At 41.9% G+C, this 16,964-nt stretch overlaps 1 protein-coding gene across 1 annotated transcript in view; it reads left to right on the forward strand.

The window, feature by feature from the left end:
• LOC115376252 (neural-cadherin) overlaps positions 1–16,964 on the forward strand; it is a 376,719-nt gene that overhangs the window by 346,422 nt on the left and 13,333 nt on the right. Inside the window, exon 35 of the mRNA XM_030075748.1 lies at positions 2,789–3,033. Coding sequence (XP_029931608.1) covers positions 2,789–3,033 — 245 coding nt within the window. The remainder of the gene's footprint in view (positions 1–2,788; positions 3,034–16,964) is intronic.

The raw sequence follows: 16,964 nt of genomic DNA on the forward strand, positions 1-16,964 counted from the left end.
CAGACATATAAAGACACACTGTAATGTGGGCAGCTCCTCCCCCAAGCGCTCATATAACCACTTGCACACATTTATATACATACATTTGCAATAATCTGTGGTTATAAAGATGATCATGGCCACTGCAGAGTCACACCGAGCTGCTGTCTCTTACTTTCTTAATGAACTCTGCACCGCAACAACTGTCACATCAGTACTTTTCCTGCATTGTTGTGTGTGTGTGTGTGTGTGTGTGTGTGTGTGTGTGTGAGCATGCATGTGTGTCTGTGTAATCCTGTTACACTCATCACAGTTGGTGGCGGTCATTGCACTCATGACTAATGATAGGCCGCGGTAAGAGAGAGTGGAGAGAAGTGGATGCACTGAAGTCTAGCTGACTGACAGGCATCTCATGTTCCACACCTACGCAGCTTCCAGAAAAGCCTAATGAGCGCTGAATGGAGCTTTTGTTTTTGCATGCATGCCAATGATCCCACCCACAGCTAATTATCAACAAAAATGGTTTTTGTGTGTCAAAAAAAAGCAAATCTGTTCTTTGCCGAAGACGTTTCATAGATAGCGAGCATTTAGAGCTGCAGTGACAATCGTAAAATACAATAATTCAACATTTTGCAGAATATAAGTGAACTATATTGTACTATATTTGCATTTTGGCATTCATTTACTAAATATAGACCTTACTACTTAGCGGCCTGGGTTCGATACTGACTTTGATGGCTTTGGACAGGTCACTCTAGAGTGTTGAGAGCTTAATGGCAAAACTGAAATCACTTTTAGTCTTTTTTTTTCTTGACTGTGAAATAGCCAGAGAGGTCTTAACTAAGAGTCATGGGTGCCCACTTCACTGAAGTTTCACATGGGGTTAAAAAGTGTGCTGTGAATTAGGGCCAAACCTCGGTGTGCTTTGAAAGCACTCAGCAAAATCCCAACACTGGTTCTGACTGACTTGGTAGCCAGTGTATGGTAGCGATGTTAGCAATGCAGCAGTGTTTATCCCTCTTTTGGCACTCAGTTTTGGCACTGAAATCCCATAGCAGCTGCATCCTGTGCAAGATAGAGATGTGAGAGAAGATCTTGACAGGCAGGAGTACAGAGAGTCACTTAACAAAATAGTACTCAGCAGCTCAAAAACATGGATCACCTTCTCCAGACTGTCAGGGTTTTAAACATTGCCAGCAAATATTTAGACTTTGAATAGAATAGAAGATGATAAAACAGTCAACACCACTGCAGAAAACCCTTGTAAATACAACACTACAGTGAAAGTTGTTTCACCGAAAGCTGCTGCCTGCAATGTTTTGTGAGATCTGGACGTAAATACCAGCTTAATTTTGCATCGATTTCTCATTTGAATGATTACACAACCCTCAATCTGTTCATTAGATCTCGGGATAAAATTCAAAAGTGTCATTTACATTCACAGCCTTATACAGAAGTTAAGTTAACCCTTAAGCGAAACAAGACTTGGATAATGCCACTGAAGTTTACGTCCCCGTTGCCTAGAAAAGATCAGTCGGTGTTTTTAAGCATGAGCGAATCTCCAGAGAGCAGAGGTGAGGCTCAGCTCCGATGTCATCAGAATGTATGGCCTGGAGCCGCTCCATAGACAATGAATAGGAGAGCGAATTAATGGGCTCGTAAAATGTTTGTTTGAGCTGTTACACCCAAATGAGCTTTTAATTATAGTGGTGCTCTCTGAAGTGAGGCAGAAAATGTGCTCCTATCTGCATAAAAATCATCCTACTTACTATCGCTGCAAAAGTCAGCATTTTCATCTCCAATCTCCAATTCATTCTTTATGGAGCTGTGCATCTGTGTGACATCACAAATTAGGGGGAAGGCGTGAACTCTCATTACTAAATGTGAGACACGGCAATTAATGTTTGCTAATTTATTAGTTTATCTTATACACATGTATTTTCCTTTGTAAATCTATTAACATGATACAGTGCGCTGAATATACATATTTTTCATCGTATTCTCATGTTTTCTCATTTGTTGCATGTTGATGTTTTCTTATCATACATTTTTTTCATCCATTTCCCATATGTTTCATATTATGTGCATATATTTCGACTTAATTCATTCTGGCAATGTGTTTTGCTTGATGCTGCCTAATTTTCTCTGCTCGTATTTACAACTCGTGTAATTTAACAAAACCTTATCTGTGTCTATATGAAGCGAATTATTAATGATTATATAATCATGTGTGCTTATACAGTCATGTTTGCTTATTCTTCATCTTTGACCATGTCTGACCTTTACCATGTGTAACCGTAATCCTCCTCGCTTTGATAGCTGCCACAAGTGTGTACAGAATAAAGGAAATACCACAAAGTGTCTTCTCCATTATGTAACCAGTAAAGGCTATTGTTGATTGTCAGCTTAAGGCCAAGGCTGGAAGGTGGAAAACTACTGTGAATAGCGATTGTGTACACAGAGTCCAAGAAAGACATAGCAGACGGTGTTTGCCTGCTGGAGCATTAACAGAATGGGAGATACCAGATAAGGATGAGACACAGAACCAGAGTATAAAGAGAGTCCTCCGTTCATTGTTTGGGGTGCGCAAGTTTGACTTTTTGCGTGCCATGCTCTGAGAATTAATAAAGTGTGACCGTGCTGGAAGAGGTTTTCGACTCATTCCTCATTGTTGTTAGAGTGGAATTAGAAATATTTGCTGCAACAGTCTAATTTCAGATTTTTTTTTTTCATTCTCTTGTCTTCCTCCCCTCTCCTTCCTCATTCCTCCTTCTCCTCCCTGTCCTCCATATCCTCATCTTCCCAACAGATGTCCGCCAGGCCACATGATCCGTGTTAATGGGACCAAGAAGTCCTGTGTTTACACCCTGTGCGCCACCCGGCCTTGCCACCGGGGCACCTGCGTGGCCCAGTCGCCCTCCAAGTTCACGTGCCACTGCCCCGAGGGCTACAGGGGGCGCCACTGCGAGACGACGCTGGCCATCTACAGGGAAGACGTGGGCCTCAGCTTCAGCTCCCTCTTTGCTATCTGTATCTGCTTCATGGCGCTGCTAGGTAGCTACTGCAATTATGGCCTGTTGTATTTGTGGGTCGATGATTTATGAGGGCCAGCACGATGCAAGATGGCTCTTTTTTTTTTTGTATGTGTGTTGTCACAAAGCCCGGTTGAGTAGGAATGATGGTTTGTCTAAGAAACACAACCCAGACATTTAAATGAAAGAGAATTGTGACAAAATAATTTATCTGACTGCACCTAGAATCTATCAAGACATTTTGTAGACATTCATTCATTACTAATGAGATTGGCTGGTAGTATTGATGGTCCCGCCCTGCCCCCTGGCATCAATAATGACTAAGTCATGGGCTGATGCTAAATGATTGGTTGATTTTTGATGAGGGCCAGCTGTGACAAAACATTTCTTGGCTGATTGGCTGTTTTTTTCTGGTAGCATCATTTTCCAGAGAGAACACAGAGAAAATACCAAGGAGTACCAACACCATTGTTTAACATTTAGCATTTAAAAACCTCTCATGTTGCAATATCCATGATAAACCTAGTGAAGCCTGTTTTCTGTAATACCTCCCTTTAAACTGGTTCTAACTACAAATATAGGCCCCTCCCCTAGTGAAACTAATCCAGTACAAATTGGGTCTAAGAGGGATTGCTCAAACTACATACAATGAAACAGGATTTCTGAATTTAAAGTATTCACTTAGTGTATAAAAACATGAGGATAGCCTTCCCAGTGTTGCCTATTTTTCACCCTCTTTACACAATCCATATCTCTCCTGCTATTTCCAGGCTTAAAGTGCCCTCTTAATGCAGCCCGACTTTTGTCTGATCAAGTTCGAGTTCATTTCAAGTTCATGTTGATTTATTTATACAGCCCCTCTCCACAAAACATGTCTCAAAGGACTTTTCAAAAAGTGAACCTACTAGTCAAAAGTGAATGAGAATAAAGAGGAAGGACAAGAGGGAAAAAAACAACAATAAAGTGCAGGACACAGAAGAGCAGGTCCATAACCTAGCAACCTAATTTGCTAGCATGCAGCAAAGCTCACTATGGTTTTCAGCAAAGCATGGATGATGTTTTTTGTGCGTAATGTTTACTACGCTAGAATATTTTCAGGATTATTTGTTTGCCTAATAAAAGGTCAGCGTTCCTCGTGACCGTGGGTCAGGTGGGTTCATTTGTGCTTGGCCCGCTTGTGCTGGTGAGCTACAAATATACAGAAAGAGACTGGAGTGGAGAGAGAAAGAGAGAGAGAGAGAGAGAGCAAGATGTCTGTGCTTTGTCACTCTGTTGTTTCACACACACACACACACACAGACACACAAATACACTCACTCACTCACTCACGGAGACTGAAATGGAGTAATATTGGATAAATTGAAGCAGCACAGTGGTGGTCCCACAGTAAAGAAGGTCTGGGTCCTGGTTCTGTGTGGTGTTTGCATGATCTACCCGTGTTTGTGTGGCTTTACTCCAGGTGCTCTGGTTTCCCTCTCCATCAGAGATGTATGTGTGTGAGGTTAAACTATAGCCTTTTTCCATTCACATGTGCTGGCTCGGCTTTCCTTGTTTTGACTCAGCACGTCCTTGTCCTTGTTTTGACTCGGCATGTAAGCCCTGCACATCTGGGATTTGCGTTTCCATTACGACAGGTCTACCCGCTTGAAGATGTCTCTTAACTAACAGTGAAGGCCCATTGGTCACCTGTGGGTGTATTGATTTAACAGACTGTGGCGGGATGCAGCTGTGACAACAACCTGTCATGCAGGCTCTGGTGCTCATTGCAGCAGCCCACCCAGTGGTGCCACTGGGGCTTCTGTATATGTGTCGCCTGCAAAGGTGGTTTGTCAGTCTCCGCTTGGATGAGACAGGCGCTGTCTGGTGACCGTCCTACCTTCATGCAGGGACGCCTGCGTACTAGGGGTCGCCACAGCTCAGTCGTCAGGAACACCGCTGGGTTGAGTGGCTGCCTATGTCTTGGTGTTCACAGATGCATACCTGACGGGGTGGTGTGGTGGGGGGGGCTGCCAGGGAAAAGCGATGCGTGGCCTTCAAGGGAAATCCAACACATCAGCCTGCTCGAAGTCCAGGCAGTGATGCTGGTTCTGGTCCAGCAGATTTGGACCCGGTTCAGGAAGTCATAAGTGGATCTGTTCACCAACACCCACTGTCCACTGTGACTCTCCCTGATGCCACAAGACAGCCCATCCTTGTGGGTGGATCTCCATCTCGTTCCTCCACTGCTGAGACAAGAGAGGGTGGTCATCCTCGTAGCCCTGGACCAGACGGTCTTGATGCACGGAGATGACACAGATGTCCACAGCCCAGTCCTGGACAATCTCCCATTTTTGAGGAGCTCTGTCACAGGAAGTGGACACAACAGGTGCACTGCCCACACTAGACCAACATCTCCAGGCTTGGTTCCTGAGAGGGAGAGGCTGATGCGGACAGGATTATCTGTGCAGGTCATTTAGGCAATCCAAATGGCGAGAGGGGGATCCAGCACTGCCTATGACAAGATGAAATTGTTGGGATTCCATCACTGATGCAAAGAAAAAGGAAGTTAGATCCTTTGAGTTACTCAGTTGGATCATTTTTGCAGTGTCTGCTAGAGAAAGGGCTGTCTCATGCCATTAAAGTCTCTGCAGCTGTCGTTTTGTCCTATCATGAGGAGTTTGATGACAGAAACGTCTTCACCCACCCCTTTGTGAAACATTTCCTTCAAGGAGGAAGGAGACAGTGCCTTGTGATGCATGTATCCGCCCCCAAATAGGAACTGCCATTAGTACTTACCTCTCAAGGCAGTGTCATTCAAGACAGTGGAGATATGCTGTGGGGGGTGTTGCATGAGTTTTGACCCCTGTGAGGTTAGGCCCACGATTCCACACAGGACTATATTAAACATGTCAACTGGGCTGGATAGGGCCCCTTACTTTCCTGCATAAGTGGTCTAAGTTAATGGAAGTAGGGTGGCGTTGGTGACTAACCTGTAGCTGGCCTTTCTCAGGGTGCTGGATATCTGATGTTACGACAGGGCATAGATACATCGGGCTCCACTCACAATACCTTGAGAGTCCTTTAGAGGGCGGAGCATATGTGAGATAGAGTAAAGGTTACAAGTAAATTTTCAGTGGATGAATTTGTGCATATGATTTGGGAGTACCTTCCGCTCCAGAGTCCCCTTCCCCACTCATGATCAAGTATATTCTTGACAAAACCCTGTTTTTCAAGTGTACACTGCACATCTTCAGCTTCTTTAGGGAATACCAATATGGCTGCTGACCCACTTCTGGTGGCCTCAGCCATAGCTGGCAGTTTATTATCATGTTAGCCATGCAGTATGTATTATAAATGCGGTGGTTATGAATATGCACATCCAAACCTGCTGCTTCTCAGTGTAAATTAATGAATGTCAAATGTCATGCTTTGTCCACAATCCATCATGTCATAACATCATCAGTATCAGCTGGACCTATGTATGTCTATGGTAGGGTGTGGTAATTAGATTGCATTTGAAGTATTACTGAACAAGCTTGTTTTCTGGCTGGTGGCGAGATGGATCACTTATTGGCTTTCATGCCATCCTGTTTTGTTGTGATTTTTTTTTTCTTTGTTGAATATTCATCTTCCTCTACCTTTAGGTCTGCGCTCATATTCCTAAAGGATCTTCTAGTGAGAGTCTGCCTCGGGCACAGTATTACACAGAGAATGAGTTGTCAGTGCATTGACACGTTCCTCTAGTTTAATTGAATAGAATACAGCAGAGCGGCAGGGAGCAGTGTGAGACAGAGAACAGTACAACAGAAGACAACGGATCAGAGAGGAACAGAATAAAACAGGACGCGGCGCGAAACCAGAAGAAAACAAGAGGAAGCTGAATAGATTACAAAAGAGAGGGAAGTGTGCTGTATAAATCATCAGAAGAAGAGAGGGGGAGAGGCAGGAGGGGTGTGATGGGAAGCATGGTGTCAATGTCATGCTGCTGCTGGCCATGTCTGGTCCGTTCCACCTTCGTCCTCATTGGCGATTCAGGTGGCACCATCCCTCCCACCCAGACACCAGACGGACACAGTTCAAATGATCATTTCTCCTCCTCCTCTTCGTCCCACCTCTATCCCATCATTCCCCTTCATCTTTGCCGTCGGGCTTGTATTAAATACGGCATCCGACCTTGATCCTGCCAAGGCCCAGTTGTGTTTTAAGTGTTAATTACTTGATTTGTAGGCGTACAAGGTGCTGTTTACCCAGACCTGCAGAAATAGAGAGCAACACTCCAGGGGCTTTGGTAGTAATTTCAATCGGTGGAGCATTCCTCGCTCGATCAGTCGAGCGCTTCTTGCTCTGAAACTTAAGTAGCAGCAAGAGAGTGGGAATCTTTTTTCTCTTTTTTTTTTCATGGTTTCATTCCATTTTGTTTGTGCTGAGTTCAAATGTTTGAATAGCAAGAACAAAAGGAGATCTGCTGAAGACAGATGAGCAGTGCTTTTGAGAATGTTATGATTGGCGAAGATTAAAAAGAAAATCCACTCAAACAAAACTCACACTGTGTCATTCCCTTTGATCTCAGGCTGTCCAGTCTTGCATGGGCAACTCTGAAAAGTCTCACACAGACTATTATACTGAAGAACACATTACTATAAAGAAAAGCCAAAGCAGTCCTAGTCAAAGTTCAGTCTTGCCTTTGCTGTTTTTTTTTTTTTAATTATTTATTTTTAAGTCAATCAATCAATCAATCAATATCACTCAAAAGTTGCGAAACATTTATTGGGAAAACAAATTCAGCGAGAAACTCAAGACCAATGTTATCTCTGAGTTACCGCTTTGGTAACGTAGGGTAGGGTTGAGTTAATTTACGCCTCTGGTCTTAATGATTTCCTCCACAGAAAAAAAGTCTTAGTGCTGCTTCATTACTGCTTCATTGATAATGAATGGCAGACTGGCAGTGTTCATCTTCTAGGGTTGTGGGTTCAGAACAGTTTCTACTTAAAAATGTTTGCACGACCACAAGGAGTCAAAGTCCAATGGGATCTCTCTTGACAACATTACTGATTAACAGCCTCACTCTCTGATTTCTTCCTTCTAGCTTGCATATTGATTTAGCAGCCAAAGATGTGAGCTCATTTATAATTATGTTTACTTGTTTTGGCTTTGGCTTTGACTTGTGGCTGTGTGTGGATATCTATTCATTCCTGCCTCCTCATTCTTATCTGTTCCTATCTCTTCTGGCATTTCCTCCACACTCTTAAATCCACCTGTTGCTGTTGCTTTGACTGACATTTTCTCCTTTATTCACTGTTTGACAAATCATATTCCCCCTGTTCTCTCCTATCCCATCCTACTCCTCTCCTTCAGAGAAAAATACAAGATACAGGTTTCAGTCTAACTTACAAGGATCCATTTCATGGCCACAAACAAGACTGAAGCAAGAATGTGACAGTTTTGCAAACCATATCTGTTTGATTTATTTTTTTTTTCCCCTCAGAGGGCAAATCGAATTCAAGGTGCTGGTTTTAATTGATCTGTGGTGTGTGTGTCTTTTTTTTCATATGATAAGAGGTGAGGCTGCACAGAAATGTTGAGCTGATGTCATTGATTTTAAGTGGCCATTGTAGGCTTTCAGCATTCACAGGTACATAGATTAGTGCCTGATTGCCACCTACATATGCACTGATCTGTGAGGGTGTGTGTGTGTATGTGTGAGTTTGTTTGGCTTCATCGTGGCATACTGAACATGTCCGTGCAATCTGCTCTGCCAGATACAGTAAGCTTCGCCGGTAGTTTGCGGATGACTGCGTTTTTTGCGTCTGCACTTTTGCTTTTATGTTGCACCAGAGAGGCTGGCGAGCAAGACTTGTTGTTATACTCGAGCGGCATGGTGACATTAAATTGAATTAAATTGAAAGGATGGCTGCATTTATCACACCCTGACAAGATAATCAAGATGTTGACTTTCCTCCAGGATTATTTTAAAGGTGTTTTGACTATTTATTTATTTATTTACCCCCTGATAATTAGAAAGAGAATGTGGGATAGAACATGACATGAAGTTCATGACACAGATCCAACAAAACAGTGTTTACATAACCATATCTGGAGAGCCACCTACATTGTTGGAAATATTACATTTCCTTTGCAGCTGGTGAGAAACGCATCACACCCTTTTCCTTCCCGCTGTAGCTGTGAAGCATGTTCACTGCACAAATTAAGTACTTGAGATTAAACTATTTTTCATTATAGGAAGTACTAAATACTGTATGTCTGTTGCAGGGCTGATCTCAGGAAAGGCTTTTTTTTTTTAAATCCTTCCTTCTGACTGAATGTATTGAAACCTGAACACCAATAAGCTTATATTATTATGCAGCTTATTATTATACTCAGAAGGCAGAGCTGAGGGGATTTTCACCACAAATCTCTTGTAACTGATAAGTTGAATATGTGAGGAGCAGCTCTGATTATGTCTTGCCAGTAATGGTATAATGAGCTTGAATAGCTCCTTAGATTGAGCTTCTCCTAAAAATGAGTTCCACTTCAAATCGGGGGTCAGCAACCTTAGGCACACGTGCCACCGCTGGCACATGGTAGCTTAAACAATTGCAGATGAACAGTAAGTGTGCAGGAGAGTGCCCTGTTATTTGCATGCCAGATCAGTCTACCTCTTGCACAGCCATTGGCCCTGTGTTATTTAGTGTGATTGATGGTTCAACCTCCTACTCAAATCATGCCAGCAGTGCCGGTTCAGGCTCAGTAGACGACGGCAGCCCAGCTAGTTAACAAAGCTAACGTAAAGGTTTGAGTATTCCAGCCTTCATAGATAGAGGAGTAAGGTTCCTTGTGTATTTTCTGTTTGAAAAATATTGGGTTAGGGTTAGGATGCTAGAGTGTTAAACAGGATTTTGAGAAAACTTTCAAGGATGAGCCAGACGAGGCAGAATCCATCAAACATGCAGAGTCCGGGGACGGGAAGCAAGGCGAGTCTTTTTTGCTGATCACCTCCCGAGCACACCACCAGTCGTCTTTACTGGGGGAACCCTCAAAGTCTGTTGTTGCTATGTGTCTTGCCTGTATCGATGGATTAAATTTCAGATCCACAGATTTTTATTTTCATGTGGTGTCATAATTACGGTTAATGTCAAAGTCGGTATGGCACACCGAATAACAGGAAAATGTAAAACTGGCACTTTGTAATGAAAGGGTTGCCAAGCCCTGCTTTCAGTTAATCTGGAGGTTATGCTATGTCTTATGTTTAGTAGGATGATGTTGTCAGGCAGGGTTGGCATCCATGTGCATCTCTGTGTCTCTGCATTATATAGTTTTGTCAGGTGTGTATGCTAAACACTTTAGCATACAGTAATCATGGGCAAGTTTCAAAGTAAGGAGAGAGATGGTAGAGTAATCCAAAGATGGTACTTTCTACGCATATATTCTGTCAAATGCAGATTCTATATTATTGGATAAAATGATGAGGATGGGAAAAGGATAGGTGTGATTCTTTGTGTAAGAGTCTGTGCCCTTCAAACAGTGTAATATTGGCTGCAGTAACCCAACAAAGGAGCTCCTTCATAACACAGACATGATTAGTTGTACATGGAGACCAATGGAGGGTGTAAATTATTACCCTTGGAGGGCATGGACATGCTCAGTCAGCTCTACGATACAGGGGTTGCATGAGAACACAGTCAATTTTCCCTTTAATTTCAATTCAAGTCACCACATAGATTTTTTTTTTTCATATTGTACAGCAATGTCACATACATTTTTTTTTTTTTGTATCTGCTCATTTCAGTGCTTCACTGAAGCATAATAATGCTTATATTGATTGAGATATTCAAACCCAGAATGATATTATTTATCGCTGCACCATTATATCGAATAGAAACTATCTCTTATACACATTTCCCTGTAATTCTGCAGGACATATTTGGGTGTCTTTGGAAAACTTGGGATTTCCATTAGTGAATGAGGCGTACTTAGGTGTGAGAGCTCCAGAGACACAGCTGTAACCTGCACTGTTAAACTCTGCTTTTCAGGGGAGGTAATGGCAGCAAACAGTTTTCTAAAATCCACTTGTTTGTCAGTCGTGTTATGTGCACAACAGTGGTTTAGCATTCAGCATGATGGTCCAGGTCAGAAGGCAGGTGAGACCTCCAATATACAGGCTTCCATTAAGCAGCAGGTGCAAACTTTTATGGCCTTGACATCTGTAATGGTGCAGTTACCGACAATAGCTGTTTTTCGGAAAGGATGGATGGTAGACTGCCGACTGAGGAGTGGCCATAGGTGTACTGGAGAATGAGAGGCTCTGTCTCGTGATGATAATGAGCTGAACAAGGAGTGAGCTCAGGTATCGGAAACCCCTTTTAACCAGTTTGGGTATCTCTGGTCAGTCAGCTTTGAAGGAAGAGCAGGGGTTCCTTACAGTCCACCTAAGACCGCAGGGCTTTGCTCCTCTGCAGTTTAGAAGAACAATCTCCTGAGTCTGTGGGAGCAGATACAAGCAGGGTGGGCTGTTTTTTGTTTCTGGGTGGTGGCAGTGGACCATTTGAAGGGTTGAGTCCAGCTCAGTAGGTCCTTTATCTAATGATGGAGGGACAGTAGCTGCAGAAGTTTAACCAAAGAGCTGCTCATCCTCTGTAATCTGCAGGGTTCCCACGGGTCATTGAAAGTCATGGAAAGACAGGGAATTTAATACATTTTTGGGACAAGAATCATGGAACACTTTGGAATTTTGTCAGCCTCAGTTGAAAACATAGTAAGTATTCATTCACCAAAGGTAATATTTATTTTCCGTAGTCTTCACGTTTTATTCACTTCCCCTGCAGAGTAAAATGGAAAAACACCTCTGAATCTGGATCTGGTGTGAAATAGAGAAAGGACCTTGCAGTTAATAAATCCTCCAGCTCAGGCTCACACTTCCAGAGCAGTCGGGCAAGGGGAGATATCAAATTGAGGACAGTCCAGCTCAGCTCAGTCCAGGAAGTTAGTAACTCGGATAACAGATTAGAAGTCCGTAACACAAAGGCTACAATCAACAACCATCTGTGAAAATTGAAAATCTGTCACCAAGATGATTTGGCACCTCTCATCATGTATTAGTAAACATGAACAATGGGACAAAGTCCTAAGAAGTTGGTGTAGTCCTTTAATTAGGCTGGTCCCAATCAGATTTTTTTTTTTTTTTTTTTTTTTTTTTTTCAAAGGAAATTAGAACAGCACTCGCCAGGAAAACAAATTGTTGCATATAGTTAACAAGTAAATGTCCAAACAAAAACTTTGCCATGTAAGTGCTCCAAAAGGCAGCAGTCCTATAGTGAGGGAACACACTCAGGTGTCAAACCTTTTTGAATTTGGACTAAAAAGATCACAGACAGCACCTTCATTTCATCAAAATATCCAAAAATGTCCACTTGAAAGTACAGTTGTGCCAGCTTAAACTCATGTGGAGCTGGATGTACCACCTGGGAGGAAGTTGGTGCATCATGAACCCATCAAACAAGCTAAGTCAAACATAATTACCCTGATAGGTAAGTGCTCTTTTTATGTGAGCCTACACTCGCAATGACATTCCAAGCTGTAAGGCATTTAGAAAGATGGGTACGTCCCTGTCCTTTTCCTGTTCTCCTCCTCACACAAGCATAAAATATATTTCTGCAATTATTTAGGGCTGACAGCCACCAAAGGACACAGAAAGAGGAGAGAAAAGACAGAGAGTTTGAGTTGTTAAAGGACAGGAGATGTTGATTATATTTATTAATTCCAGAGATCATATTTCGTATGATGAGTTTGGTCCAGTACATAGATTGTATTTTATTCAATGACATAGGGTTGGCATTTGGATGAATAAATTGCAGATCAGCAGTGAACTGAACCCATCACGCAGGGATTTCCCTGCTGATTTTTGTTGATTCAAATTAGTTTGATCTTTGTCATTTAAATTGCCGTCTATTGTAACACACTCAAATGGGAAATCAATTGCAGGGACAAAAACTGTGCTAAAGTTGATTTAAAATGCTTTCAGACCCTGAACACAGCCGACATTTCCCAGAGCCTTCCTGTGCTGGTTGTGTCCTATTTGAATGTTTTGTGTTGCTGTTTCCTCTGGGGAATCGATGCACTCCCACTTGATAGTGATTCAGCAGTGTTGTCTTGACTGTAAGGCTTTATACAATCATTTAAAATGCAAGAATTCCCCGTGCTTGCACATTTAAAACGTTTTAATTCAGGTCACTGTGTATGTGTGAGTTTGGTGTGTGTGTGTGTGTGTGTGTGTGTGTGTGCATGGCTGCCATGTGGAGATGACATGGACAGACACATGCAATGCAATTTTGCAAAAACATTTTTTTTTTTTTTTACCACTCATCAAACAATATAGAACACAAATATGTGACCTCATCATATATACACACACATATATATATATATATATATATATATATATATATATATATATATTTTTTTTTTTTTTTTTACAAATACCAAGCACTGTTTTGTTGTTTTGAAATCACAGTATTACCAAAAAAAAAAAAAAAAAAAAAAAAAAAAGCAGAAAAAGCCAGAGAAAGTCTTTGGGATGCTGTTTTTTTTTTTTTTCTTTGGTTTTGTTTTTGTTTTTTAAAGGGGGATCCCAGTTTAACAATCCCGCGATGGGCCGTCCCAAGGCGTATGTGAATTCTTGAATGGAGTGCTGTTCCCCGGGATGTGTGGGCGATTTTCATTTCCCCCTGCTCCTTTACCTATTCCTCTTCATTGTTGTCACTGTTTCCCTCAGCTGCTTTCATTATTTACCATAAAATCATGAGTGCCTGCCTGTCACCAGCTTTATTAGTTTCAATAAACGCTTGTTGCACAATTCCCTCTGTTCGTCCCATTCATTAATATTTTCCTGTGTTCATGCTTTTTGATCAATATGCTTCATTCTCATCCATTTCCTCCCCCATCTCTGAGTAATAGCATATTTCATCTGTTGCTGTGCTGAAAACGCTCTGTTTATTATTATTATTATTATTGTTGTTGTTCTTTTCAACAACTCTGACAGACATCCCTGGGACCGGCGTCTTCACGGGTTTCACAGTGAAACTTTTGAAGACGTCTTTATTAGGCGCTTTTTTGGTGTTCTTTTTTGGCGTTCACTTTTGGCGTGCACATTGTGGCTCTCATTCATGCTCACTGTGAATAAGTTGGTGATCTGACCCTTAAAACAACTAAATTCCTCCAAATGTCCTCGCTTGGTCCCCTCCCAGCCTGAAAAGTTGTCATGTCATCCTTAACAGAGACAAAGCTGAGCAACACCTGGGTTACAAGGTGAAAAGGCTTGCTCTTTTGCAAACAGGTCAGCTACACTAGGCGGTAAAGGCTCATTAGGTGTATAATTTTAAGCTCATGCAAGGCACCAACAAAATAATCAAGATAAAAATGATCATTTGAGACTCTTTGTAAGAGCGCACAGAGAAAGACATTTATTTTATAACTTAGCTGTGCTGTGTAATCTAAAGTTTTTTCACTACCCGCGAGCATCTGTGAAGTTTTACTGTTATCCTGATGCACATCCTGTGCCAGTGTTTGCTTTGCACGGTACTTATTGCAAGATTGTATTATAATATAAATCCAATGCAATTCTTTTTTTAACTGAGGAAAGCCTAACATTTCAGGTTATTATATGCTGAATCGGTCCTGTACCACTCAAGCCCACTGGAAACTCATTTTGTCATTAAATATAATATACACTGTTCAATGCAACAGCTCTGCCATAAATTCTACCTTTTAACAAAGTTTATAACGTTTAGTTTGTGTTCACATTGTGGAGAATGTGTAAATTTAACTCTGTTTATTACTGAGGTTGTAGTTTGCAGAAGTACTGAACTATATTATTGAGAGGTGTTTCTAATTTTTTTCCCCCACCCTATTTATGTACATGAGGGGGGACAAAATAGTGGAAACAGTAAAATGCAGTCCAGTCCAACCGCAGCACTAACTATGAGCTCAATGCCAAACATAGAAGTGAATGAACACCTCTATTACTGTGACAAAAAGAAAAGCTGAGCATCATAGGCTGGATTGGAAAACTACATAGATGACATTTAGTAAAGTCCCTACAAAACAGAATTGCATGGTTTTCAACAGACGGTGTGCTGTAGTCGCTTACTACACTCTTTGTATCTGAACTGTGTTAGGATTTAGATGTGTACAGACTAATATTTTTATTTCTTTTTTTTTCCCTCGTCAAAACACAGACTGCCTTTTGAAGTATTTACATCGTCTAAAACTGACAGGAAAGACCTCATTTTGATTGTTCACCATCAGGAACTCAAAGTATGCAGAGAATCAGTGTTTGACAAATTATGTAGCTGCCTGCCACCGGTTTGATCTGCATCTTTGACTTCCGGTTGAATTTATGTGCGTGCGTACACACACACACACACACACACACACATGTGCATGCACACACACACGTGCATGCACACAAGGAAAGAGGCATAAGAAGTATAAATCTATTCACACCTCTGACAGCTCCAGAGGATAAGTGGCCACTTTACCACCGTGCCTGTGTATGGGCGGGCTTCCAAGGTGATAATTAAGGAGATAATTATATGACACACAGCTGCTCATTCATGTCCCCCCACTGAGTTTTGAAAATGTCTCTGGACCTGGTGTGTGTGTGTGCATGTGTGTGTGTGTGTGTGTGTTTCTGTGCATGCGGGCGTGCAGGAGACTCTACTGAAAAGACTCGTGGCACAAAAGATGGAGCAACATATTGAAGACAGGATATCATACGAGACCTATGGGGAGACCAGTGGAGAGAGAAAGGTCTGGAGGTGCACTGTGAGTTTAGTCAACCTGAACGCTTGCAGAGAGGCTGAGCGATGAAGAGCAGAGTCACACTGAGCTGAAATATTGGGCAGATATTGACCTTTTATTAAGTATAAATGCTGTTTCAATGGCTTCTCAACCCTGGCAAGAATACAAATCTGGGTGAACCACTGAATAGTTGTACTTTTTACTGGTCAGATCTGATGATGGATTACGTGAAATATGACTTTTATCGACCTGTAGCGGTGACCAAGGAATTGCAACCCAATTGCAACCCAAACAATATAGTCACATTTGTCATAATGACCATGTTTGCACACCAAAAACTAATTACCGCGCGATGAAATCAGATAATTTGTTTACGTGTGCTGCTATACTGTGATAACCCCTAAACCTGAGTGTACATGCAGCTCTGTCAGTCAAATGCAGACCGCAAGGTTTCTGTTCTCCTCAACTTTGTGAATTTCAGTTTTACCAGACATACTTCGGAGGTTGTTTTTTTTTTTTTTTTTTTTCGTCTGCCATGAGGGTTCAGGTATGGGAAAGAAAACATAGATGGTGTAAATAAAGAAAGAAGGAGGAAAATAAAATGTAATACTTTCAATCTGAGAAACACAAAAGTTTCTCAGGAGAAGGCAAAACTTTTCCTAGAGAATGTAAAATTATTAATTTCCTCTAGGAAGGTGTAATTTTGCTGCTGTAAACAGTGATGAAGGGCTATGAATAAACTTGAATTTGAACTTTTGTGCAATAATTGTAGATTTCCGGCAGAGAGTGTGATGCATTCCTTCGATAAGCGTGCAATTTATCTGCATTTCAATCCGGTTCTTCCCGTTGTTCCCATTCTCCCTGCAGCTGTTGGATGCATGTACGAATAAAAGACAGATGGGAGAGAGTTGTTCTGACAGAATACACAGACACAAACAGTGAGAAAATGTTCAAATGCCGTGAGTCTGACTCATGAAGTCATGTAGCGAAGTAAGACATACGGTGAACCCTGTGACACAGTGACTGTGGATGCACCTCCGCCTCTGGAAATGCGAGCAGCAGTTGCACGTCAGTTCCCTCATTCGCTTTCTCTTCTCCTCACATAAAAAAAGCCTTTCGCAAAGCCGGCGAAGGATTTACATGGCCCACTGATCAGGTTTTTTCATAACCGCTCTCTTA

This window comes from Myripristis murdjan, chromosome 3 (genome assembly GCF_902150065.1).
Source record: "Myripristis murdjan chromosome 3, fMyrMur1.1, whole genome shotgun sequence".
Lineage (NCBI taxonomy): Eukaryota > Metazoa > Chordata > Actinopteri > Holocentriformes > Holocentridae > Myripristis > Myripristis murdjan.